Genomic DNA, 26960 nt, shown 5'->3' with positions numbered 1-26960 from the left:
TAACTTCCATATTTGTTCATAAGCAGAGAGAGTACTTTGTTTAGAGGCAGGAAAGCTGCTAAAGAGTTTTTTGTAGATTTGTTACACTTCTGTTTAGGAGGTTTAGTGATTGATTTGATGGAGGAATGAGGGAGAAGGACAAATCTAAAATACTTTCTAGCTTTGTAGATAAGTTATAAAGGGGAAGAGTTGTCATATTTCCTAAAATAAGTCATTGGTTTGTGGGGAACAAAACAGTTAGCTCTTTTTCTTTTGCATGTATTGTTTTATAGTCTAATCCTTTCTCTTCTCCCCTGAAATCTCTACATTGCCTCCCCATCCCTGGTTCGTGTGGTCAAAGAAATTAGCTCAGCAGTTCTCTCCTCTGTGTCCAGAACTAAAGTTTTCCTGGCTACCAAATCTGCTCATCAGCATACAAACATGCTATTTCTCCCATCTTGAAAACAAAAGCAAAACACGCACTGGATCACACATCTGCTTTACCACCTCATTTATCTGATCATCACCAGAACAAAACTCTTTGAAAGAGTTATACAGGCCGTGTTTGCCATTTCCATTTCCTTCCATTCTCTCTTGAACACACTTCACCGAAACTTTCGCGTTCTTCATGTTCCCCTGTCTCGCTCCTTCTCCTTTGGCCTCCCTATTCCTTGAGACACAACAGTATTAAAATTAAGCCAGTTGATAACCCTATAGCGTTCTCTAAGTGTTCAAGTGTTCACTTTAAATCAAAAGCTAGAAATGAATAAGTTTAGTGAGGAAGGCATGTTGAAAGCCAAGATAGGCCAAAAGCTAGGATTCTTGTGCCAGTTAGCCAAGTTGTGGACACAAAGGAAAAGTTATTGAAGGAGATTACAAGTGCTACTCCAATGAACACATGAGCGCTAAGAAAGCCAAATCGCCTTATTGCTCACATAAAGTTTGAATGGTCTGGATAGATCAAACCAGCCACAACATTCTCTTAAGCCAAAGCCCAAAATCCAGAGCGAGGCCCTAACTTTTTTAATACTGTGAAGGTTGAGAGAGGTAAGGAAGCTTCAGAAGAAAAGTTGGAAGCTAGCAGAGGTTGTCTCATGAGGTTTACGGAAAGAAGCCATCTCCATAACACAAAAGTGCAAGGTGAAGCGGCAAGTACTGATGGAGAAGCTTTCGCAAGTTATACAGATCTAGTGAAGATCATTGATGAAGGTGGCTATGCTAAACAACAGATTGTCAATATAGACTAAACAGTCTTCTATTAGAAGAAAATGCCATTTCAGACTTTCATAACTAGAGAGAAGAAGTCAATGTCTGGCTTCAAAGCATCAAAGGACAGGCCGACTCTGTTGTTATGGGCTACTGCAGCTGGTAACTTTAAGTAGAAGCCAGTGCTCACTTACCATTCTAAAAATCCTAGGGCCCTTAAGAATTATGCTAATTCAACTCAGCCTGTCCTCTGCAAATGGAACAACAAAGCCTAGATGACAGCACCTTTGTTTACAGCGTGATTTACTGAATATTTTAAGCCTACTATTGAGACCTAGTGTTCAGAGAAAATGATTTCTTTCAAAATATTACTGCTCTGTGACAGTACACCTAGTCACCCAGGAGCTCTGATGAAGATGCACAAGGAAATCAATGTCGTTTTCATGCCTGCTGATACAACATCCATTCTGCAGCCTGCAGTCATTGGAGCAAAGACTAATTTCTGCTTTCCAGTCTTATTATTTAAGAAATTCATTTCGTAAGGCCATAACTGACCTAAATAGGGATTCCTCTGGTGGCTCTGGGAAGAGTACATTGAAAACCTTCTGGAAAGGACTCAACATTCTATATCCCATTAGGAACATTTGTGATTTATGGGAGGAGGTCAAATTATCAACATGAATAGGAATTTGGAAGAAGTTGATTCCAGCCTTCATGGATGACTTTGAAGGGTTTGAGACGTCACTGTTGGAAGTAACTGCAGATCTTGTGGAAGTACCAAGAGAATTAGAATAGAAGTAGAGCCAGAAGATGTAACTGAATTGCCGCAATCTCATGATAAAACTTGGGCAGGTGAACTGTTGCTTCTTATGGATGAGCAAAGAAAGTAGTTTCTTGAGATGGACTCTACCTCTGCTGTAAATGCTGTGAATATTGTTGAAAGACAGCAAATAATTTAGCATATTACATAAACTTAGTTGATAAAGCAGTGGCACGCCTTGAAAATATTGACTCCAATTTTGAAAGAAGTTCTACTGTGGGTAAAATGCTATCAAACAGCATCACATGCTACAGAGGAATCTATCATGAAAGGAAGAGTCAATCTGTGGTGGCAAACTTCATTGTTGTCTTATGCTAAGAAATTTCCACAACAACCCCATCCTTCAGCAGCCACCACCCTGATCATTCAGCAGACATCAACATCAAAGTAAGACCCTTCACCAGCAAAAAGTATAGCTAGCTAAAGACTAAGGTGATTGTTAACATTTTTCAGCAATAAAGTATTTTTTAATTATGGTGTGTACATTGTTTCTTAGTCATAGTGCTATTGCACACTTAAGAAATTACAGTATAGTCTAAAAATAACTTTTATATCCTCTGGGAAACCAAAATATATGTGTAACTCACTTTATTGCCGTTGCCTGAAACCAAACCCACAGTATCTCTGAGGCATGTCTACAATTACTTCATTAACTGGCACAGCTATGGAGAAGAGGTCATGTCTTTTTTTGCTGGTGACACCTACAACTAGGAGTTTCGCTAGTGAGACAGATGTCTGCATCTGTGCTTTCATACATTCTCAGGCACATCTTCCATTTGGAGGGATAATATTTAGAGATAAAATTATGTTTTGGCTGTGAGAACATAAGCTATGTTCTCCATATGAAGGACTTAGAATGTAAAGAAATTATGTGTGTACATATATATACACGACACACACATATGTTTTTCTTGAATATCTTATGTTAAATTATATGGATATCTAGCTTTCAATGGCTATGTATGTGGTTAGCTAGACCAGCAGAGGCAATAGCAGTGATCCAAACACTTAGTTCAGCTCTAGTAAAGAAGGCATTCTCTCAACCCCTTTGATACCTACTTTAATTTTTAAATTTTATTCAGCCTGTTTAGCATTTTGATGCACAAAATTTGCTTTTTACCATTTTTGCTGTGTTACTTCTTTTCTGTTTGTATTAGGTGCCCATTATGGGCACACCACTCTACACTGTAATTATCAGGAGGCTTTATTGACAGGGCATTTTACAAGGCTATGGACTCATAATAAGTACAGGTAATGCTGGAACAAACTTGATCTTGATTTAACAGAGTCCAAATCCAACAACACTGTCCAGGGTAAGCCTATGCTTTGCAGGCCAACACCTGGCATCAGGCAGGATACCACCCTTAAAATAAATCTTCATTATTAAATAGATCCAGGGCTCTGAAGTCATATTTGGCAATGTATTGTGTAAAGGTGAACATAAACAGTGGTGGAATTATTCTGATGAAGTACAACTTGTATAACCTGTGTTGATATACAAAATTTTTTATTGATATTTTGGGCTTACTCTCACTTAGGCAGAGAGGCAGAGTGTGAAAGAAAGACCTCTGACTTTGTAGCAAAAATGACTTGGTCTTGTGCTGGCTTAGGAGCAGTGATTCCTTGAGCAAGTTTCTTCTGTCTTTGCTTTAGGTGACTGGTTTGTAAAGTTTCAGCATAAAGTGCAAACACACAGGGTGGTTTTGAATTCCTAGTGAGATGAGGAATGTGGCAGTGCCTACTGCAGAGCTCTCACTTCATGGGGGTCAGAAAATGTCCACTTCCTCCTTCTGAGAATGTTGCAAAGCCAGACAAATGGAGGAATGGAAAGTTAAACAACAACAGTAAACACTGAATGTACCCTGCCATGGGAAAGACAGCAGGCTCTTTTCTGCTATGTAACCTTTGTGTCTCTGGCAGTTTTTAAAGGGCTTATATGGAGACTTTGCTCACAATGGCTATGTGCTGTTCTGTCTCTGGACAGAATCTCTGTATCTCAAGGGACAGAAAGATCTAATAAGGCAAAAAGTCCCTTTAGTTCTAGGTTTAAGAGCTTTACCTCCTTACTTAAAAGCTAGTGTGGCAGAGAGTTTACTATTTGGCAGGAGGGGAATTTTTTTTTTAATTGTTCAAAGAGATGAGAATAAACACTAGGATCAACAATTATGCCAAGCATTTCCTCATGGGGAAGAACCCCAGTCTCAGGTTGACTCTATTCCCACAGGATGTTCCTGGAGCAGGACAGCTACTGACCCCCAGAGACTGGATTTGCCCTAGCCCCATCTGGGGAGTGACCATCCTGCCTAATAGCACAGAACAAATGATCAGGACCTCAGCCTGCTTCAACATTACCTAGACAGCTGGGAACTTGGCACATGGGCACCCACTTTCACATACCTTCAGCAATTACATATTCATTTGCTTTTAAAATGCTTTAAAATTCATGTACAGTGAAACACAGAGATCTTAATGTACAATTTGATGAGTTTTGAAAAATATGCATATATCTGTATAACTAATTCCCTAATCAGTCCTCACCACCCATGGGCAACAGTGTTCTTATATCTGTCACCACAAATTAGTTTTGCTTTTTCTTGAAGAATCTACTTATTTTTGATACTGCATTATTATTCACTTTTCCTTGATACATAGAATTTTTTTTTTTAATGTTGCATAAGTGGTTCTTGACTGTGAAAACTTGTTACGAGACTTACAATCTAAGTCCAAGAAGACAACTTTTAGCAGCCACATTGGATTGTCTTTGTTTCTTAGAGTTATAATTTTAAAGTTGTTCCATTCCCTTTGATGAAAATGTGCATTAAGAAGATAAGCATACTTATGAGATCTAAAGACTAAGCGTTGGTGTGTACTGGAGGACCCTTGGTCTCCATGATTCCTTGAGTATAAAAGAATAGTCCATAAAAGCCTATAATTTGGCTGGGCGCGGTGGCCCACACCTATAATCCCAGCACTTTGGGAGGCCAAGGTGGGCAGATCACAAGGTCAGGAGTTTGAGACCAGCCTGACCAACATGGTGAAACCCCGTCTCTACTCAAAATACAAAAATTAGCCAAGCATGGTGGTGGGCGCATGTAATCTCAGCTACTCAGGAGGCTGAGGCAGGAGAATTGCTTGAACCCAGGAGGCAGAGGTTGCAGTGAGCCGAGAGTGCGCCATTACACTCCAGCCTGGGCGACAGAACAAGACTCTGTCTCAAAAAAACAAAAAAACAAAAAGCCTATATTTTATACTGGGCTGATTTCACTTTTTCCTGTGGGGATTAGTAGAAAGAATTGTAGCCCTTGGAATCAAGTCTAGAGAGTGTCTGGGTCTGCATATTCCTGAACTAGTTATGTAAGTTTTCTGAACATCGGATTGCTCTGTGATAAAATGGGGATGATAATTAAAGGATTATGCCAAGGATTAAATGAATGAACAGTCACAAAGTGCCTATTACATGGCAAGCCCTCCCTTCTCCTTTTTTTAATGGCAAATTCTTTAGCATTTGAATTTTTCTGGTTTTAGTGAGGAGGAGATTTCATAACTGTATTAGAAACAATGGCATTGATCATGTTATTTCTGATGCCAGTTATCTTCAGGGCACTGCTTTTTTATGTCTTTGAATTCCTTAGACGCTCCTCTCCAACTTACTTGGCTGCCCATTCGTAGCCATGAAGGCTGTGAGAGTAAACTAAAAGCACCATTCTCCTCTGTTTATCCTTGTCTCATCCCCCAACCATGGAATATCTGTAAACATTCTCTTGAGATATAAAGTAGGTGTAAAGATAAATAGCCTGTATATACAGAAGGATAAAATCAATCTTACCAGTCACTTAAAGAAATATCTAACTTTGATTCTAAAATCCATTAATAAGAGCCCACCCTAAAACCATAACTAAAATGGTCAAAATTGGCTAATGTACATATAGGCAACACAGAAGAGGATACCAGGTTAGCCAATAACAATAAAAAAGATGTTCATTCTCTCTAGTAATCAGGAAAATACAAATTAAAGCAACAATGAAATACAGTTTTATACCCATCAGATTGACAAACATTGAAAAAGTCTGATAACACCAGACGCTTGTAAGGATGTGAGGTTAATGGAGATTCTTATGCCTTGCTAGTAAAGGTATACATTTCTGTAATCTTTTTGAAGATTTAACCAGAGAAGTTGCTGCACATGTGCACAAGAAGAATATACAAAGACGTTTCTCAAAGATTATAGTAGTAAAAAGTTGCAAACAACTCAGACATCCATTCTTTGGCGATCAAATTAATACAGTTTGATATGGAATGCAATATTGTATGTAAAATGAATGAACCAGATCTATATGAATTGACCTTAAAAAACAACATTGAATATAATTGGAAGTTGCAAAATGTTTCGTATGTATTATTTCATTTAAGAAACCTTTTTGAAAGATAAAAGTACTATGTTTTGTGTATAGATTTATATATATTTTTAACAGTATGATGAAGAAGGTTGACTATGGTAGGAAGAACAGGAAGAAGAAGAATGAGACTGGAAAGAGGAAGTCCAATTTAATTTTATCATAATTTAATAGTATTAATAAAGGAAACATCACCAAATATTAACATTTAGTAATTCTGTATTAGTAGTTCTCAACGTGTCTTTTGTCCCTGGACCAGCAGCATTTGTAATCATCTGAGAACTTGTAGAAATACAGGCCCCAGTCTGGATCTACAAAATCTGAAATTTAGGGGGTAGACCCACGAAACTGTATTTTAACAAGTCTCACACTACCACTGTTCTAGATGGCAAAGGCATGAATGCTTACTATCTCATTCTTTGTGATTTTTCTATACTTTTTAAATTAAAAATTAAATAATCTCAAGCTTTTCTTTCTTTTATCTTCCAGTGTTACCTTAGGCTATAAGTTTCAACTCCATAATTAATGGCTTATTAAGAACATAAAGTTTTTACTGCCACACAAAGTTCTCAGATATGGATGGATTTCTTAATCTTAAGCAAAGGCTAGAGCCAAAAATGGGAAGACATAATTAATTATTATTTGAATGTACATTGTTCAGTTAGTACATCACCCTAAAAAATTTTATTCTTGCTGGCATTTCTCCCATTATCATCAACAGCAAATACTATTCAACCTTTGAGTACATGTAAAACAATGCAAAGTGTTGTTAGTAGCATAAAGCATAAAATATAAATCATGTCCTTAGAAAACAGTCTACTTGCAGGGCTAGGATGTGAGTAAAGAAAATGAGCTTAAAAGGTTAAAAAGGAATACCCTGTCTGGTGTAGGGCATATACAACTGCCACACAGAGTTTCGAGGGGTAGGTTTGAAGGGAAGATTTTTTTTGGAGATTTGGCCTCAGTAGAGAAGGTGGAAGGTGATATTTCAAGGAATTATGTGAACAAACGACATGGCAGTATTCTAATCCAAAGACCCATGTAAGTGATCTAGTTAAGTTGAGGGTGTGGAATGTTAGGTAGAGTCTTTAATTTTTATTCTGTAGATGGGTGAAACCATTAAACTTTTTGAGAAATGAGGTGATCTGTGTATGCACAACAGTGCCCCAAGAATATAAATTTGGCTGAAGTGACAAAGATAGACTGAAGGCAGAAAGATGATTAGGAATGAGATATCACATTCTTCAAAGACAGTGAGGATTTACATAGTGAAACAGAAGAGATAAAATGAGGTGTGGAGAAGAAGAAAAAGAATGCAAGAATATAGGAATCATAATTGGATGGAATGTATTGGTTTCTTAATGCTGCTGTAAAAAAAACTACCGGAAATTTCGTGACTTAAAATAGCACACATATTTTATTTGAAGCTTTGGACTTCAGAGTCTAAATAATTCTCAGTGGACTAAAATCAGGGCATCTACAGGGGTGTGTTTCTGTGTGGAGTCTCTAGAAATAGACCTGTTCTCTTGCCCCTTCTAGCTTCCATAGGCTGCCTGTACCCCTTTGCTCATGGCCCCTTCCTCTGTCTTCAAACCCTGCAGAATAGCATCGTCAAATGTTTCCTTGACTCTGCCTCTCCTGCTTCCATTTTTCGTTACAAGGACCTTGTGATTACATTGGGCCCACCTAGATAATTCAGGATAATCTCCCTATCTCCAGATCTTTAACTTTATCACATATCAAAAGCCCCGTTTGTCATTTAAGGGTCACATATTCATAGGTTCCAGAGATTAGGACAAGGACATCTTTGGGGGTCATTATTTTGCCTACCACATGGAATATTACCGTAACTTGATGATTCCTTAGGATTCAGAAGAGAAGTCAGAAAGCCTGGATCTGTTGTGTCAACTCTCTCACTCTCAGTTTTCTCATCTGTAAAGCAGGTGGGGAGAGAGTATGGGGGTGGGATTCCCAAGCCTAACACTGATTAGAATGTCAGCTCCGTGAGGACAGGGATTTTCATCTGTTTTCTTCACTACTGGTACCTAAAGGCACTTAGTAGTTATTGAATAAAGTATTTATGACAGAATGAATAAATGAGTCAAAGAAAAGTTTGAAAAGAGCACTAGGGAAAATTCTCCCCTAACTCCTCTGTATATTGTTAAGTTCTAGTTTTCTTAGTAAAGTTTGTGTTTGGCTCAGATTAGACTGTCTTGAGTCCTGTCATTGCAATGGAGATCTTCTGAGGCTGAGAGAGAGGGATAGCTATGATTTATAGTCTGTCCTTTCCTCCTTTGCTTTTAGTTTCCATGCTGAGCATCCCCTGAACTGGGGATGGGGAAATGTATTGGGATTGATGTACGGCCTCAGAAAATGTCTGGGGCAGCTGCTTATTGAAGAAGAAATTGCTCACTGTGGCAATGATCAGTTGCCCTGAAACAACCAGCTGTCACATTCCACACTGCTCACCCAGTGAGAGTCAAGTCTTGGCTTTTGCATTCCTAAAAGAACACTCAGCCCTTTGAGGACATAACATCTATTTGTGCTGTGCATAGTGCCAGTAAAATAGAAAACAGAAAGGCTTTTTTGCGCTTTTACAAAAATAGCATGGAGTACCTGTATCTGAGAGTACAGTTAGCCAGCAGGTAGGCAAAAGTGAATGGACATTCTGATATGGAAGCTAATGCTTTTAGGGGTGCTGCCGCTCATATGAAGTCTGACATATACTTAGAGTAAAAGCTGTCATTAAAAACGGACATTTCAAAGCCTATAGTTAGCAGTTACTTGATTTAAAGACAATGATCTAATCTGTTTAAAGAAGCAATGGATGACAGCGGAAAGAAGGACTGACTTTATATGAACATGAAGGGCAGAGGGTGCTAGTTTTGCTCAGGATCCTTAAAGTCAGAGAATTAAACTGTTATTTGTCTTTTACTGTGTATGCAACCCTGGACAAACACTGTGCCTTTTCTTCTATTTTTTATCTGTTTTTATTAGTGTCGTTTTTCAAATGTCACCCTTCTGGGGATGGAAGCACATATACATATTAGATACACAGTTGTCCATCAGTATACAAAGAGAGATTGATTTGAGGACTCCACTCCATTCCCTCATACCAAATCTGTGGATGCTCAAGTCCCTTATATAAAAGGTATAATATTTGCATAAAACCTACACACATCCTCTCATACACTGTAAATCATCTCTGGATTACTTTTTTTGTTACACGTGTAGGACATTTGTTCTTAGGGAGCCACAAGTTTTGTGCCCCTTGTCACAGTGACCCCAGATGCCTGTTCCATGTGTTGTAAACAGAGGAGCCATTCTTCAGCCCCCTGCTCTGAGCACACCCCTAGATTATTTATACTACCTAATATAATGTGAGGGTTCTGTATATAATTGTCCTACTATATTTATTTGATGTTATTTTTATTGCTGTGGGTTTGAAAATTTTGTGTCAAATATTTTCTATCACAGTTTAATACAAAGGACTGACTATATTTTCCTGGGCTAATAGTCTCTTGACAGAACTTGGTTTGTTTTTCTTAATATTTATTATTTATTTATTAGTACAAATTTACAAGGTATATGTGAAACTTTGGTACATGTATATAATTCATAGTGATCAAATGAGGGTATTTCTGGTGTCTATTACCCCAATACAATACATTTTTGTTAAGTATAGTCACCCTCCTATGCTATAAATCATTGAATTTATTTCTTCTATCTTATTGTGTGTTTGTAATCCCAGCACTTTGGAAGGCCAAAGCGGAAGGACTGCTTGAGCGCAGGAGTTTGGGACCAGCCTGGGCATAGTGAAACCTCGTCTCTACAAAAAAATTTTAAAAATTTAACCAGACATGGTGGTACATGCCTTCCATGTAGTCCCACTGCTTGGAAGCTGAGGTGGGAGAGTAGCCTCAGCCTGGAAGATCAAGGCTGCAGTGAGCTGTGATTGTGCCACGGCACTCCAGCCTGGGCAACAGAGCAAGACCCTGTCTCAAAAAGAAAAAAAAAAAAAGACTGAAAGGAATCATCATCTCACTGTAAATTTATGTTGATATGATGATGGACTAAAATGTTAATATAGTTTGATTAGTGGTCGTTTAATAAGCAGCTGATTTTTTGTCTTTTTATATTTTCGAGTGAGCAGGAGCTTTCTCTCTATTTTCTTGCTTAGTACATTGCTTCATACAGTTCCAGGTACAGATAGCATATCAGTATATACTTTTTGTACTACATATTTATCAGAAACTTTGCATAATACTTTCTATATCTCTTTGAAACTCATCTTTCTTAAAACACAGATTTAAAGTTTATGTCTTCCCTTTGTAAAACTATTTATTAGAGAAAAAAAATTTAAATGTCATTTCTGAGACTCCTTCTCTTTTACTCACATTAAGTGCCCCTTCAGTGCTCTTAGCAATCCACGGCCACTGTTTCATGAAATTGATCCCACCATCCTACTATGCTATAAGTCTATGTTTATGTATCACTCATTCTTGATTCTGAGCTCCTTCAGAGTAATCACTTCCCCGGTTTTTTGTTACTTTTTGGTACATAATAGGCACTTCAGTATTTGTTGAGTGGATGAATGAATATCTGAGCATTTAAAATAACCAAATTATACTACTCTATATTAGACCCCAGTGAACTTCAAGTGGCTCTTATTATAGTTCCAGTGAATATTCCTACCTACAATCCAGACATTTTTGACTTTAGAGGAATTTTACTAGAAATTTAGTCAGTGAGGTTAGAGCATCTAGAAATCTGCTGCTGTTTTCAAGAACTAAAGAGTATGTAAAAATAAGAGAGAGTTGCTCTAAAGGAAATAAAAAGGTATAGAATAATTGCATAATTCTGCTTTTAAAAACAATTAATATCCCTTTACCATATGGCCAAAAAAAAAAAAAAAAAAAGAAAAATGTTAAGAAGACTAGAAAACTACATAAGACAATAAGGTATTTCCCCTTTCTTATTCTGCTATCCTAGAGGAGGATTTTATATCTTTTTCTTAAAGCTAAGATACTATAGTGAGCTGAGAAAACAAAGTGAACCATCCACATAGAACTAAAGATACATATTTCTGAAGTATAGCCAGTTAGAGGATAATAGCTTATTCCACTGATACTAAATAGCAGAAGAAAGGAAAGAGTAGAATTTATAAGTAATAAAGCAGAGAGAAGAGTAGGTTGAAGGTCTTTATAAGACTAAGGTAATAACTCAAAATGAAGGTGGAACTAAAAGGTAAGTAACTTCCAAATACCTTCTCATCTATTTGAAATAAGCCTCAGCATGTTAATTCCTGTTTTGATTTTTCAGTACCCTCTTTCCCAAAAATAAGTCTGTTAAAGGTAAAATAATTTTCAAGGGCAGAAATTTCAAAAGAAGTTGGACTACATCCTTACATTAAGAATTATTTTTGCCCTAATGATCCTCCTGCATTCTTTTCATGATTGGCCAGTAGGTCCTGTTTCATTTTTACTAAAAGAGCATTTTAGCCCTTTTGAAACATTATATTTAAAACCCATATAAAATGTTCACTTTCTTATATACTTTATTGGAACTGTAATCAAAATTTATTATTTATATTTAAAAACTATGGAAAATATATACTTAAAATGTGGTTGCTAAAATAATTCCATTCAAAATACAGGGTGAAATCACAGAATAAAACATAGCTTGGGCCCTAATAAATTAAAAATAGTCGAATTCTTATTAGGATGAAAGACTATGGTAAATGATGTAAAGCTTGCTCAAATGCTGATGAGGGGTTTTGCTTTTGTTTTGTAGACTAGTGTTATTTTACAGCACATGCAGGATATCTTCTATAAATACATTTTGGTGAATTTTTACCCGTAATTTCAGTCAATAAAAAATTTATCACTTTTATCTCCTTATACCAGGTTGTTGGTGTAGCCCAGGCCATCAACAAGAAATCAGGAAACGGTGGGACATTTACTGAAAAAGATGAAAAGGTACCACAACTTGTGTCAGGCATGAGCCAATTTAGGAAGATGCTTTTTCTTTGTAGTATATACACCTCTAGGATTAATTGTTGCTGAAATTGTTGGTCACACAAAAAGATTAGAGTTAAAAATGATCTGAAAGGTTCAAAAGTGTATCTTAGGCTAACTAGAGCGATGATTTCACATCTGAGTACTTGTGTTATTCAGTCAGCAGAAACCCCCAAATTCCCTCCTTGGTGTGCTGCCAAGCCTGCACTGGGCACGTTGGGGCCACACAGAAGGTGACTTATGGCATTTTAACTATCTCATTTACCTTTCATCACTGCTATAGAGATCCAACCTTGAGTAAAACCCCATAACAAACACTGCTACAAGTTCAGCACTTTTGGTTGGCTAAAAATTGGAATTGCCTCCTGGTGTAGCAAATTTCTGAATGTTTTATAAGCCTTGCACACAGACAGTGGGGCGCCAATGTGTGAATTCAGGCTAGATGAGGTAAATGTAACTTCAGAGAGAGCAACAGTGAGCATTATTTTATTATTCTTCTTGTTCAACTCTGAAGGAATACCTTCCACACACCTCATTGACATGCTTTCCATTTAAGGACAAAAGCCCTTAAAACTGTTGATAAATTCATTCTATGAGTAGGTTTCATTATTTCTCCTATTGAATAAGTAATTGTGTATATATCATAGCCTACTGAATTATTCCTATTCCCAAGTCCATTGCTGTTTATGTTATTCCCCTGAAAATTAGTAGGAGCTTTTCAATTTGGAAGACATTCAAACAAGACAGTTATTTTTATCTCTATGCTATAGGCTATGTTGGCACCTGTGTTGCTCCCCTTGTTATAATTGCTTCAGAACATAGCAAATACTTTTTAAAAATCAGAGTAATAGACATCTAGGCTCCTGTTCTGTTCATGGCACTTGAGAATATTTGGTGTGAAAACATGGTTCCTGGATTGGCTTTATATTCCATTATTATGTTTATAATCCATTAATATAACTCCCTCTTGAATCGATTTGAATTTTTAAGGCTCTATCACATTGTGGATAAGGTATACTGTCTAAATATTTATTTATATCAATAATTCATATAATTGTAAACATATTACCCTAGTATAGTATAACGATGATAGATCCATGTTAAAAATGACATATTTAAAGTAATGTTTGCAACCTTATATAATATTTAACTTTATGCTTTTATTGTGGATATTCTTTTAACGAGTACATAAGCTATTGTTTGCTGCAGTAATGAGTTACAAGCTATTTATGTAATAGTTTCAGCATAGATCTAAGTCTTAATATCATGGAGAGGCTAAACCAAATTTTGCATAGAATAAATTGTAACTTCAAGTGGTATAAAGAGGTCTTTATCTTAGTTCCTCTCCTTTTTCTCCTTATTGAGTTATACCTAATTTATACCTTAGGAGACTATTCCAGCACCTTTAGCTAAGACTTGGTTTATATCATCCTAATTTTATGTAGAACAAACATCTACTCTTTTGGCTTTCTAACTGTAAATATTTGGGGATCTGTATATCAGGCAATATAACTAGACTGTTTTATATACAGTTTTTATTTGTCAATTCTCTTATCTGTTTTTTAGGACTTTGCTGCTTATTTGGCATTTTGTGGTATTGTTCTTCATAATGCTCAGCTCTATGAGACTTCACTGCTGGAGAACAAGAGAAATCAGGTCGGTCTGATTACTAAAGAAAGTGTATAGAAATACTTTTTAAAAATTGTTACATTTTTATCAAAGTAATGTATGCAGATTATTAAAAATTTAGATAGTACAGATTCAGTTTCTGAATACTTTATTTTTTCTAGTAGTCATTTCTATTTCCTATTTTCCAGGCTTAGTTGTTTATCTTGTTAGACAATGTTCATTAACTTGGGAGATGAGGATTTATTTGACTTACACCACACCTTACTTGCCATTACCCTTATCTTACTGGAATCATTCTATCACTGTTTTAAGTCACTGTATGGGTTGCACTTGTGTTGTTAAATAATGGTTTTAGGTCTTGCTCTGTCAACTGTAGATATTACTCTTGATTTCATACTTTGTAAGATGGGTGTCTTAGCATCCCCTGTTCTCTTTATCTCATTTTCCCAACTACCACTCCTTAGCCCTGCTGTTCCCATCTGGACTTTTTCTTTTACAATTGTCCACATTGGTAATATATACTGTTCTACAACCGTGATGAACTTTTCCTGGGCTTTGTCTAGGTTAATTCTAAAGTTACAATTTTAAAGAAACTATTTACAAGCACTATAATTATGTAAATGTTGTTCATGTTACCTTTGTTACAGAACTTTTCATTTTTCCTGATGTTTCTGAATTTTTTTCCTTGAACTCTTTGCTCTAATATAGCCTCATGTTCTTGTTTCCACCCCTCCCCAAACTCCATTATATTAGGCATCCTGTTGAATTCCCCTTCTGCTTCTATTTGGAGAGGTCCAAACTGAGGTTCTCCAACCTTTCTTCTTCCAAGCTAAACTATTTAGCCCTATGCCTGCTACACTAGTGTCATCATAGAGCTTTTCTTCATTGCTTTCTTAGAAAGATTCCACTATCTTTTAGATGCCCTACTTCTTTCTCACTTCCTTATTTTGTTGCAGCACATTCTCAATTAACTACTCAAGAAAGGGTATTGGTAAAGTAAATTTTCTGAGTCCTTGCATGTATGAAAATATGTATTGTACTATCCGGCCACTTTGGCTGGGTATAAAATTCTAAATTGAAAAATCAATTTCTCAGAATTTAGAAGTAGTGCTTTGTCTCCTAACTAGCATCCATATTGTCCTTATTCTTGGCTCTTTTGTAACTATTTTATATTTATTATCTACAATATAAATATATAACAATATATAATACATATTTTGTATTTTTATATTATATATATATCTATTTTGTCTATGTGTCTATAAGCTTTTCAGATTATTTATATTTGCTTTTGTAACTTAATTTCACAATATTATTCTTTTTTCATTCATCATGCTGGCATCTGTATGTTGGTTCATCTCTTTGGAGGTTTAAGCAAACTGTTCACTTCTGTGTAATTCTTTTTTCATTATTTCTTTGATAATTCATCTTCTCTACCCTATATTTTCTCTGTTTAGAATCTGTGTTAATAAGATATGTGACCTTCCATTGCCTTTAACTGCAGTGTTCTCCCTGTTCTATTGTTGCCATCCTTTCATCCAGTCCCTATTTTTACAAACAGATGTGATCACACCACTTCTTTCCTGCAGTGCATCACAGTTTAAACTGCTTCAAAAGACATACAGTACTTTTCAGGTTCTTTTTCTGCTTAATGTTGCAATCGCATCTCCCAGTTCTCTTTATAGTCTATGCTCTTATAAAACCTGATCAAAACTTTCAGTATGCTACTTTCTCTCAGTTCTATTATTTTTGCCTGAAATAGTTCTCTTCCCTGTTTCACCTGAATGATTCTTACTCATCTTTCAGACCTCAGCTAGGATAGCATCACCTCTACTGAGTTTTTGGTAATACTTATGAGGGTCAGAAGAAAGAGAAATCTACCAGAAAAAAACACAAAGGAAATTCTTAAGACTTTGTTTACTTTGATGCGTAATATTTACTGTACTCTGTAAAAATATTGATAATGTTGACAAATGTTGATCTAAAAAGTTTAGAACAACATTAACAGTGTGTTTTATGTACCAGATAGTGTTCAAAATACTTTATAAATATTATCTTAATCTTCCCAGCAGTCCTGTGATTTTAATGTTATTAATATCCCCATGTTCAAGAAATTTGCCCTCAGTCTCAAAGCTAGCAGGAAAGGAAGTCAGGATTAAAAACTGATTACTCTGGCTTCAGAGCCTGTGATCTTAACAACTATATTAACTATATTAACAGTCAATGGAGGATTTTGTTAATAAGTGGAGACATATTTAATATTTGAATGCAGACTTGATTATAACCTGCTAGGTTAAACAATTTATAACCCATATAAATAATTATGCTTTAATAATTACAAACAATTGCTAAATAATAAGCTCTTAATATTTTTGTCTAGGTGCTGCTTGACCTTGCTAGTTTAATTTTTGAAGAACAACAATCATTAGAAGTAATTCTGAAGAAAATAGCTGCCACTATTATCTCTTTTATGCAAGTGCAGAAATGCACCATTTTCATAGTGGATGAAGATTGCTCCGTGAGTACAGAGTATGACTTCTTTATTTTTAGAAAGACAGAAACTTATATTTCTGTAAGCACTGCTTTTAAACCTCATTTTGGTCTTAGAACCCTCTCTCAAACCCAAATGCATATGAGTATGTATATAAAACCAATCAGGGTATGAGTTATTCTGGTTGAAGACAGGTAGAGGTGGAGGGTGGAGGGTGCCTCATCACCCTTTTTTACCTCTGTTCATGTCCCCATCTCACCCTCCTGAAAACAATTACCGTGGGAATGTGTGTTTCTGCTTCTATCAATGGCCACACTATCTTCGTGGAGAAATATATTGTCATTACAGTGTGCTGACTTTTCACGGTCAGGAATACTGGTGCCCTAGTTGCTATGAACAGACAGACCAGACTCCTCATTCTGAATGGGTTGGGTATAAAAATTTCTTCTTGCCAGAAATTGTATAGAAACCAAAAGGCATAGCCCAGTAGGAGCATTACTAATGGTACCCATAAGTCCCATATTTTTACCAACAATGGAAAACCACTAAACTCTTCTAACTAGTAGATTTCAGTCCGCTGATTTTGTAATGTGAAGAAACATTTTCAGGTGTCTGAGAAAAGATAGAGTGTTGTCACAGAGTGCTAGTTACACCAGGCTGGCCGTCTTGAGTTTGCCAGTAGAATCAGGGCCCCTGGCCTAAGGCAGTTTTTCTTTATGCACTTTCTCTCCCTTCTCAACTTATGAACCACTGTTTCTGGGATATTTCTTTTTGCTGTAGTTGTTTGTTTTCTTTTTCCTTTAGTCCCTAAGAATAGGCTGTTCATTTGTGGATTAATAGGAAAGAGAGTGTGGACTAACACTTGTATAGGTCAGTTATAATCTACATATGATATCTGAAGTTACGTTCTGGGGGGAAGTAGAATAATAAAAGGTATTCAATATCTAATTTATATTAAGAAATTTTAGTTGATTTAGATATAAGGACTCTACCGTATGAGCCAACATCTCTCAATCATTTGGGATGTGTATATATGTCAGATGAATGCATTGTTTAATACAAAATTCTCATTAATACCAAATGAGAACTCACTAGGCTAAAAGGTAATCAGTATTTTCATAGATACTATTTCATATTTTTCAATCAGTTATAAAATCTTTAATATAAAGGTGATTATAATATAGTAGACATCATTTTAAATTTCAGGTCAGAATTCCTTAATGCAGTATGTCACTTAACCTGTAATTTTTGCTCTATGACCCACTTTTTGCATTTAATTTTTGAAAGTTATATGTGAAGCACTACTTTTTTTAGACAACTTAAATATCACTTTAATTCATACTCAATGGATACTTCTACCAGTTAACACCTGTTATGGTAGTACACTGATTTGGATCAGTGCTATTTGGAAATATAGCACAACAATATGCTTATTAGGATATTTTGCTCACTTTTTGACCACTTAAGTTGTAGGTTTTAGAAAAGGAATTAGGTGACTTTATATTCATTTGTATTACATTTATTTGTTGTTTAAAAATACGTCAACAGCGTGAGCAAAGGTGAGGAGGAAAAAAATGTACAGATTTTTTCTATCCCCAAATTAAACTATCAGTTTTTTTCTGTTTTCTTCCAATTCTATATAAATAAAGCATGGGTGTAATGTGCTGTTCTGCTTTTTAATGTGATTTAAAAATTTTTTTTTTTCTTTCTTATTTTCGAGACAGAGTATCACTGTATCATTCAGGCTGGAGTGCAGTGGCACGATCTCACTATCGCAGCTCGCACCCTCAGCCTCCCAGGTTCAAGAAATTCATGTGCCTCAGCCTCCCCAGTAGTTGGGATAACAGAAGTATGCCACCACAGCCAGCTAATTTTGGGGGTTTGCCATGTTGGCCAGTCTGGTCTCAGACTCCTGGCCTTATGTGATCTGCCCCACCTTGGCCTCCCAAAATGTTGGGATTATAGGAATGAGCCACCACGCCTTTAATGTAATTTCAGAAGTATTTCTCTATGTTGTTAAATTTTTCACAGTTATTTTAATAATCACGTAAAGTATTACTGAATGAAACATCTTTTTAAGAAGGAATTCTTTACCTGGGATTTAACAACAATCAATGTACTTAAGCTTAAAAGCCAAAACTTGAGAATTTTCAATAAGCATAAAAAATTTTGAGCCGGGCGCGGTGGCTCAAGCCTGTAATCCCAGCACTTTGGGAGACTGAGACGGGCGGATCACGAGGTAAGGAGATCGAGACCATCCTGGCTAACACGGTGAAACGCCGTCTCTACTAAATACAAAAAAAAAAAAAACCAAAAAACTAGCAGGGCGAGTTGGCGGGCGCCTGTAGTCCCAGCTACTCGGGAGGCTGAGGCAGGAGAATGGCATAAACCCGGGAGGCGGAGCTTGCAGTGACCTGAGATCCGGCCACTGCACTCCAGCCCAGGCGACAGAGCAAGACTCCGTCTCAAAAAAAAAAAAAAAAAAAAAAAAATTGAAACTAATAAATCCATAAGTACCTAGAAAAAACAAATAGTACTTGTATAATCATTCTTGCAAGACAAAATCAGAAATTATATGAACGAAACTTTTATTTTAATTAAATGGGAAGCAGTTTTGAGGATGTCATAAAATGAGTACTTGGGTCTATTTTGTCCAAGAATAAGTAAAAATATATTACAAGTATTGGGGTCTTTTGTCAATTCCATAGCATGTATGTCTGTATCTAAATAGTTTTTATTACCTTGTCAAACTTATTTCTCAGTCTGTGTTGTCTATTTTTAGGATTCTTTTTCTAGTGTGTTTCACATGGAGTGTGAGGAATTAGAAAAATCATCCGATATGTTAACAAGGTAAAAGCACTTATTCTCTACTTGTCTTTATCACATGTATGTAATATTGGCTAAATAGTTATTTCATGACCAGTTTGATTTAAGAAATACAAACTACAGATTATTTTATTGTCTCTTGTCTTTTCTCACATTTCCGGTCCTAAGTCTTCCTCCATCAAGATGGAGAGACTATTGACCACAGTGACTTAAAGTTGTTACTTTGTTAAGTATTTGTATTTAAATCAAAACTCATTACTAGACTATTATTTTGACAATGTGGTACAAGGAAGGGCCTTTTCTCCTATTAAAGGATTTTAGGAATTAGCAAAAGGCAAGAATGTAACTTGGAGGCAGATGGGGAATTCATTTGACTCAGAAGGTAGACCTGACCTTAAGCCTTTACTGCTGACTTGGGCATGAAGTGGGTAGTCTAGGGAGATAAACCATGGTTTCTCTAACCAGAGAGTTTTCTGATGTCCTGGAATTGGGGTTCACATGGTCATAATTGAATAGCTGACCTTTGTTTCCTTCTTGGCTTTGCTGATCATGCACTGAAGATTATATCCCGTCTCCACACCTGTTCTATCCTAAGCTCCTGTGCCATTGCATTTTCTAGCAGATTTGACATTGTTTTAGTTAGTATTGAATCCTTTTGGAATGTATGAAAATGTGCACATTAATATATATTATTTTAATTTTATGATGCTGTAATACCTTTTTTCCTTTTTGAAAAGAAGATTTTAGAAAGTTTCTAGATAGGACACATGTAAATATTTGAATATTTTACTTTTTGGCGTGCGTAAATAGTGAGTTACTATATATAGATAGAAATATATATATCTACGTTTATATAGTTACCTTTATCTCCATGGGACAATAGGAAAATCAGTATGATAGTCATATTAAAAGTTCAAAATGATTAATTATCTACATGATCTTTTAATATTTGTGGAGCAGCATATCCCTGTGTATTGTATTTTAGGTATTGGCTTTTGATTTTTTTCATATAAATTCAGCCAGGCCCTGTAATTTCTTTTAGCAGTAGCTGGACAAATCCAGTGAATTGGTGTGATAGTGACCTCTACTGGTAAATATGCATTTAAAAAAACACAAAAATGTCTTGCTATATATGTATTTGTTTCTAAATACCACATTCCCTCTCTGTAGGCAAAATGGAAAGTATCTTTCCACTTATTGATTTAATGATTCCAAGACAGTCATAGAATAAAGATTTTTTTTTTGTAAAGGATAAATAGGTCAGTGTGATTACCTTTAAAGAGACTAATTTACATGGATCATTTTACCTGATTTATTAATTGACTTTACAATAATGAAACTAATTTCAACAGTAATGGCTTATGTTAACCAAACATTTAAAGTTAGCTTTTGTTATAGTGATACAGTAAAAGGTCCCTGAGTTTTTTTTATTTTAATAAAAATTAGATAACAGGCCTAATTTTGCAATAACTGAATTTAAAATGGTGTTTAGTAATGTTAACATTTTGAAAAAGGGCAAAACTAATATTGATGCTTATTTTTCACCAGCAGATTCTTTATTATGTTTCTAAAACTGATTATTGGTAGGATTTAGGACTTCGATTCTCATTATTAAAAACTTTGCCAATCCAAACTTTGCCGTCTCTCCATTTGATGAAATGCTAGGCAATTTGATGTTATCAGTAAGCAAATCATTCTTTTTAGGAAGTTATTTATCAATTAAAAAGCATAGCTCATTCGAGATTTTTCCAATCAATCCACTAATGACCTCATAAATTAATATACTGAAGATGGTTTTGAAATGTTAAATGTAAAACAACATATTCAGGGTGAACATTACACATAATTATTAGAAGGATATCATAAGAGGGATAAAGCATAGTAAGCTCTTGGGAGTTGAGTTGCCCAGGAATTTCTGAAGGGAGGCTCACTTCCAGATGGTGGGAAGTTTTAGAATTTTTGTACTTCAATTCAAGAGCCACCCAATTAGAAGGAAAAAAATGAGTATAATGTTGTGCAGTATATGTTAGCTCTTATTTTGAGAAGTAGGTATTTTAGTGCTATAATTCCATACTAATTAACTTTATGTTCATTCACAAATGCACATTTGTGTCATAAAATGACAAATACATAGAATTAATCCTTTTAGGTCCCTTTCTTGGAATATACATATTAGTTTATACTTGTTATTGATTATCATATAAGAAAATATAAGTGTAATTAAGTAAGTAAAGACTACTACTTTGAAAAATTGTGGATACAGCGCAGAAGAAGGTAGAAGTTAGACTGATTGTATTTAAATGTAAGTATTTAAGTTTCACCACGTAGTGGGCTTACTAGCTATGAGACTTCATGTAAATTATTTAATCTCTCAAAGCCTCAGTTTCTTCATCTGTAGTGGTAGTAGGATTATAGTAAGAATTAAATGAGATAATGTATATAAAATGCTTCAGAAAATTTCTGGCATTTAGTAAGTACTTAGTAAGTGTTAGCTATTATTTCCGTGTCTGTTTGATTTTTTTTTTTTTTTTTTTTTTTGGTCTTTGGTTTACATTAGCCTGCAGTGACTCCCATTTAATTCTAAAGCACAGAAATTTATCTTTTCCAATTCCATGTACCTAATTCTGTCATCCCAACAATGCACTCATATACGGTTCATTGATACACATTGTACAAAAAGCCTTAAATGTGTGAGTTAGTCCAGGTCTTCCAAGAAACAGATGCCAAGATTAGATTAAATGCGCGGAAATTTATTAGAGAAAACACCCTGTGAGAACCAGAGGGAAGAAGCCAGGAAAGCCATCAGACCAACACGAAAGTCTGACCCAGAATTAAGGAGAGGAAGAAAGAAGGAAGGAAAGTTGTACAGAAGTATCCTAGACAGCTGAACAGTTCTAAGGAAGGTTTGGCAAGGTTGCTGGGAAGTCCTCTAGCTGAAATTTACTGTGAGAAGAATACTGGACCTCCCAGGATTAGGCCTACTTTACTGTCCCTAGTGTGCTCAGTCTTTTTCTCTGGGACCAGCCCTGGTAGAGGTGACCTCAGTGCAAACTTGGTGATGGCTTCCAGAGCACAGCAACTTGAGACATTGGTCAGCTACTCTTTCTGCAAGTGGAGCTCTGAGGCACATTCTAAAGGCCACTATAACATTCCCATCATTAAAAGAATGATATCCATATTCCTTGTATTACACTTTCAAAATCTTTCACTATCTGTCCTAGCCTAACATTTTCAGCCTGAAATCATCGTTTTATTCTTGACAATCTGTAACTGTTTAGTGTTTCCCAATTACACATAGAACTCTTCCATGTCAGCAATGTGTTTTATACTGTTTTGTTTTGTTTTGTTTTGTTTTGTTTTTTCCTGCCTGGAATACTCTACCTTTCATTCCTGATATCTCTCCTTTAAAAAGTCTCAGCCAGCTGTGAATTCATTTCTCTAACACTACTTCTTCCCTGTTCCACTCCATTTAAGTGCTACCTGTCCATCTTCTCCACATGTGTGGTGCTTGCATTGTTACACTGTATCACTTAGGATTAGGCTTGACTGTGGATCATGAAAACCCAAAATAAAGATGGCTTAAACAATAACACAGTATTATTACTGTCTCCTGTAAAAGCCCAGAGGTAGCCAGCTCAGGCTGGTGCTATAGCTCTGCTCCACAAAGGCCTTGGGGACCAAGACACCTTTGGGCTTTCTACCTTATTCCCTAGGGTATGGCCCTTTTCTTAAGGGTCAAGGATGCAGCTCCAGTCATTATATCCACATGATAAACAGTAGGATGGGGGACAGAGAAAGAAGGGACAGACAGCAGGTATCATGTGTCTCTTAGGAAGGTTACTAGAAGCCGTCACAAATACAAACATTTACTCTTACATCCTGTTGTCTAGAACTTAACCAGATGGCAATACTAAGCCACTAGGGTGGGTGAGAAATGTGGTCTTTATTCTGGGTGGCCATGTATGTCCAGACAAACAGAAGGGGAGGAGAATTACCGAAGGACAATTGGCAGTCTCTGCACTGGACTCTACCCAAATAGTCCATGTAATTTAAACACATTATTCATTCTGTTTCAGTCTTCTACTAGATTGTAAGCCCCTGTGACAGTTACTGACCTGTGTAAGTTTGTCTCCCATATACTGTTAAGGGTGCCTCTGGTGGTTAAGGTATTCAATCTGTATTTATTGAGTTCAGGAACTAAAAATTTATCAACATTTCTTATAGAGTAAGAAACAAACATGGTATCATGTAACTTTAATAAATGTAATGCTCAGTTTTCACTTAAAGTAACCATCGGGAAAACCTAAAAATTTCAGGGAGATAAATAAGGTATCAGGTATTTGTTGATTTATAAATAGTTTTTCTACTTCTCCTTCTGTATATTAACTAGTGTAAGTCTGAATTTCTGATCTCTGACAAATTGCTTAACCATTTTGGATTTTTTTCTGGCTCCTACTCTTAAAATGATGATAAGAATAATAATGGTTATTGATATGATAATTATCATTTTAAAAGAGATTTTACGAGGATGCTTACTTCTCCAATGTACTTCCTTCTCCTGGTGGTCACCTTTTCATTTTTCTTCTTTTCACTATAGCTTCTTATTTTCTTCTCTCTAGGCTGCTGCTATTTAAAAAATATTTGTAGTTTTAAACGTTGTTTTATTAAACTAAACCCTGCATTTATATAACCGTTTCTTGAGTGTCACCCAGATAATATGTGTGAAATAGGACCTCAGGAGTGTATTAGGTCTGATGTATATGATAACTGGCATACCTTCGCAGACTATCAGTCTAGTCTCAAGAAATATTCAAAGTTCATTTACTCTTATGTCACTCTTCTGTCATTTCCTTTTCATTCTTTTTCATGTATACATAATACTAGACAAGTGGTCAGTACTTGGTTTGACCAAATTACACTTAAAGTAAAATGTACAACAAAGGGAAGACTGAAATATTTTGACCAGGAACAAGGCCACAGAGTTTGGGAATCTTCATGGAATCACTAGCACTGAAGGACGCCATAAGAAGCAGCTGGGGCAGGTTGGGTGGGAGGGACAGAAGATAGGCAAAACATTGGAACTTTGGAAACTTAGAACAAGTGGACATTTTTCCTGAGATGTATGCCATTGTCACTCAGTATCCTTAAGAAATTGGTTCCAGGAACCCCTGCGGATACCAAAATCTGCAGACACTAAAGTCCCTTGTATAAAATGATGTAGCATTTGCCTATAACCTATGCACATCCACTCTATATTACTTACAATACCTAATACAATGTAAATGCTATTTAAAGAATTGTTATGTTGTACTATTGTTTAAATGTATGTTTTTATTTTTATTTTTATTTTTTTTTCTTTGACTTATTTTCGATACTGCAGTTGGGTGAATCCAAAGATGTGGACTTGTGGGTACAAGGGCCAACTATATTTTATTTTGAAATGTCTACTATTGTTTGGTTTTCCTACTTCTTTAGTGATATTACTATTAAAATAAGCAGGTCCTTATAGATGGAGTAAATTTCCATAATCTGACCCTCTTTGCTGAATTCATCATCACCACAAAGGAACATACGGAGTTTCCTGATGAAAAAAAACATGTCCCATTCTGTTTTCCCTCCCTTGCACTGACACTGTACCCCCTGGCATCAGATTAATCTTTCATGTTCACTCTGTTAAGAGACTGGAACATAAGTGGTAAAAATATTGTAAGTTCGTAAAAATTTTTTGAGGAAGATAAATTTTTAATTTTAAAAGTATCATAAAACATCTCAAAGCAGAAAAACTGTGTAGAGAGGAAGTTGAACAAAGGGAAAGATGTTAAAGAAGACACGACAAAAAGACAGAAGGAGAAAGAAAATAGACTTGAGAGAAGAGCTTTAAACATTTTTTCTAAGCTGTTTGATTTTTCCCTTGGTCTTAACATATGTAAAATACTGTTTTATTGGTATGGATGGATAAACCAAATAATGAGGAAGTAAAACAAGCACTGGACCTTTGGCATTCTATAATCTGATGAGAAAATATGACATGAGGGGACATATGAATTTACATTAAATGACACCAAAACTCACCATGCCCATTTGTAATGAGAATAAGGCCATTCACTTTTATAAAACTTGTTGAAAAATTGTGGGATTTTGTTTTTCAAAACATTTAAATTATAGTAACTGACAATGTTGTGAATCGTCAAACACATTTAAAGCTGCATTTTCCATATAAGTATATATTTTGCCTTATAATTTAAGGCTGGTATTTTTCTCCCTTAATCATTTATTTAACTGTTTGCCTATGCTTTTTTTTAACTGCACAGAGGGAACTCATATCTGTTATTTTCACAGGGAACATGATGCAAACAAAATCAATTACATGTATGCTCAGTATGTCAAAAATACTATGGAACCACTTAATATCCCAGATGTCAGTAAGGATAAAAGATTTCCCTGGACAGTAAGTAACCCAATTTTAGACTTGAAACTAGAAGGCTGTTTTCCCATAAGATCTGTACTTACAGTTATTATTCTTGAACTGAAGGACTGGCTCTAGAATTGATTGTTTAGGAATGATCTGTGCTTTCCCTCATCTGAGGAAGGAGAATAAAATAGATCATAACATCTATTGAGAGCTGTACTTGGGTATTTTTCTTTGTACTTTTTTCACCTTTTTAAATGTCTATGAATAAATAACCATACTGTTTTTAAAGTAATTTAGCTATTACCTGCATAATGTTAATGATATTCCTTAGAAAATATTGCTAGAGTTTTTGTCTTATTTGCAAAACTTAGTTTCCGTGTGACTTGAACTGATGCAATTGGTAATCCGTCATAGTGAGTAGCTCTGGGAAAATGGATGTTTGTTTTTCTTGACCTCAAAGCTACAAATATCTGGTTCTCAGACACTGAAAAATTTGAATTATAGTATTTTCTCTCACCTTTTCAGGAAAATATTGCACTTTGAGGCAGCTGCCTTGATTTTGTTATTTGGATGATTTTGTTATTTGGGTGTTGTTTGGAGACATTGTTAGAACTTTAGCAATATAGCAATAGCAACAGTGGTATTACTAAAGGACAGGTTTGTAACATGGTGCATTTTAGGTGGCATTTAGATTCTGCCCCTCTTTTTAAATTATTTGAGGCATTTACTACACTAGTATAGTAGATACTGTACTTCTACTTCTCTCTCTCTTTTTTTTTTTACTTACTTTTAGATATTACTTATTATTACTATAAGCTGCTTGGAAAGTTTAAAGTGAAAAAAAATCCGATATTTTTAACAAAGTAAAGACATTGCTTTATATTGCATTTATGTGAACTTTATTATAATTTATGCATTTTCTGCTTTCCAATGTTCTCTAGCTAATATAAAAGTTGAATATATAGTGCTTTCAAATGTGTCATATAGTTTCTATAGCATCTAATGGACAAATCAATCTCTTTACCATTTTAGCTGTTTTGTTCTTTTTATTTTTGTTTAGACTGAAAATACAGGAAATGTAAACCAGCAGTGCATTAGAAGTTTGCTTTGTACACCTATAAAAAATGGAAAGAAGAATAAAGTTATAGGTAAAGCCTTTCCTTTAACCTATACTCTAAACTTATTT

At 35.5% G+C, this 26960-nt stretch overlaps 1 protein-coding gene and 1 non-coding gene across 5 annotated transcripts in view; one reads left to right on the top strand and one right to left on the bottom strand.

Annotated features, from left to right (window-relative positions):
• The window catches only part of PDE5A (phosphodiesterase 5A), a 136014-nt gene that overhangs the window by 51165 nt on the left and 57889 nt on the right, over positions 1 to 26960 (top strand). For all 4 annotated transcript variants that reach the window (XR_004052778.1, XM_010364869.2, XM_010364868.2 and 1 more), the window contains exons 4-9: positions 12306 to 12377; positions 13983 to 14072; positions 16426 to 16563; positions 19319 to 19386; positions 25702 to 25810; positions 26835 to 26922. Coding sequence is in view for 3 of the 4 variants with exons in the window: in XM_010364869.2 (XP_010363171.1) it covers positions 12306 to 12377; positions 13983 to 14072; positions 16426 to 16563; positions 19319 to 19386; positions 25702 to 25810; positions 26835 to 26922 (565 nt within the window). In the remaining variant the exon portion in view is untranslated. The remainder of the gene's footprint in view (positions 1 to 12305; positions 12378 to 13982; positions 14073 to 16425; positions 16564 to 19318; positions 19387 to 25701; positions 25811 to 26834; positions 26923 to 26960) is intronic.
• LOC115896268 lies at positions 9626 to 9752 on the bottom strand. Its single transcript, XR_004056170.1, has one exon. It is a non-coding gene; the product is annotated as a small nucleolar RNA SNORA11 (small nucleolar RNA).

This window comes from Rhinopithecus roxellana, chromosome 2 (assembly GCF_007565055.1).
Source record: "Rhinopithecus roxellana isolate Shanxi Qingling chromosome 2, ASM756505v1, whole genome shotgun sequence".
In the NCBI taxonomy this organism is placed as follows: Eukaryota; Metazoa; Chordata; class Mammalia; order Primates; family Cercopithecidae; genus Rhinopithecus; species Rhinopithecus roxellana.
Note: the sequence above shows the minus strand (reverse complement) of the source record. Positions and strands in the feature narration are given on the sequence as shown.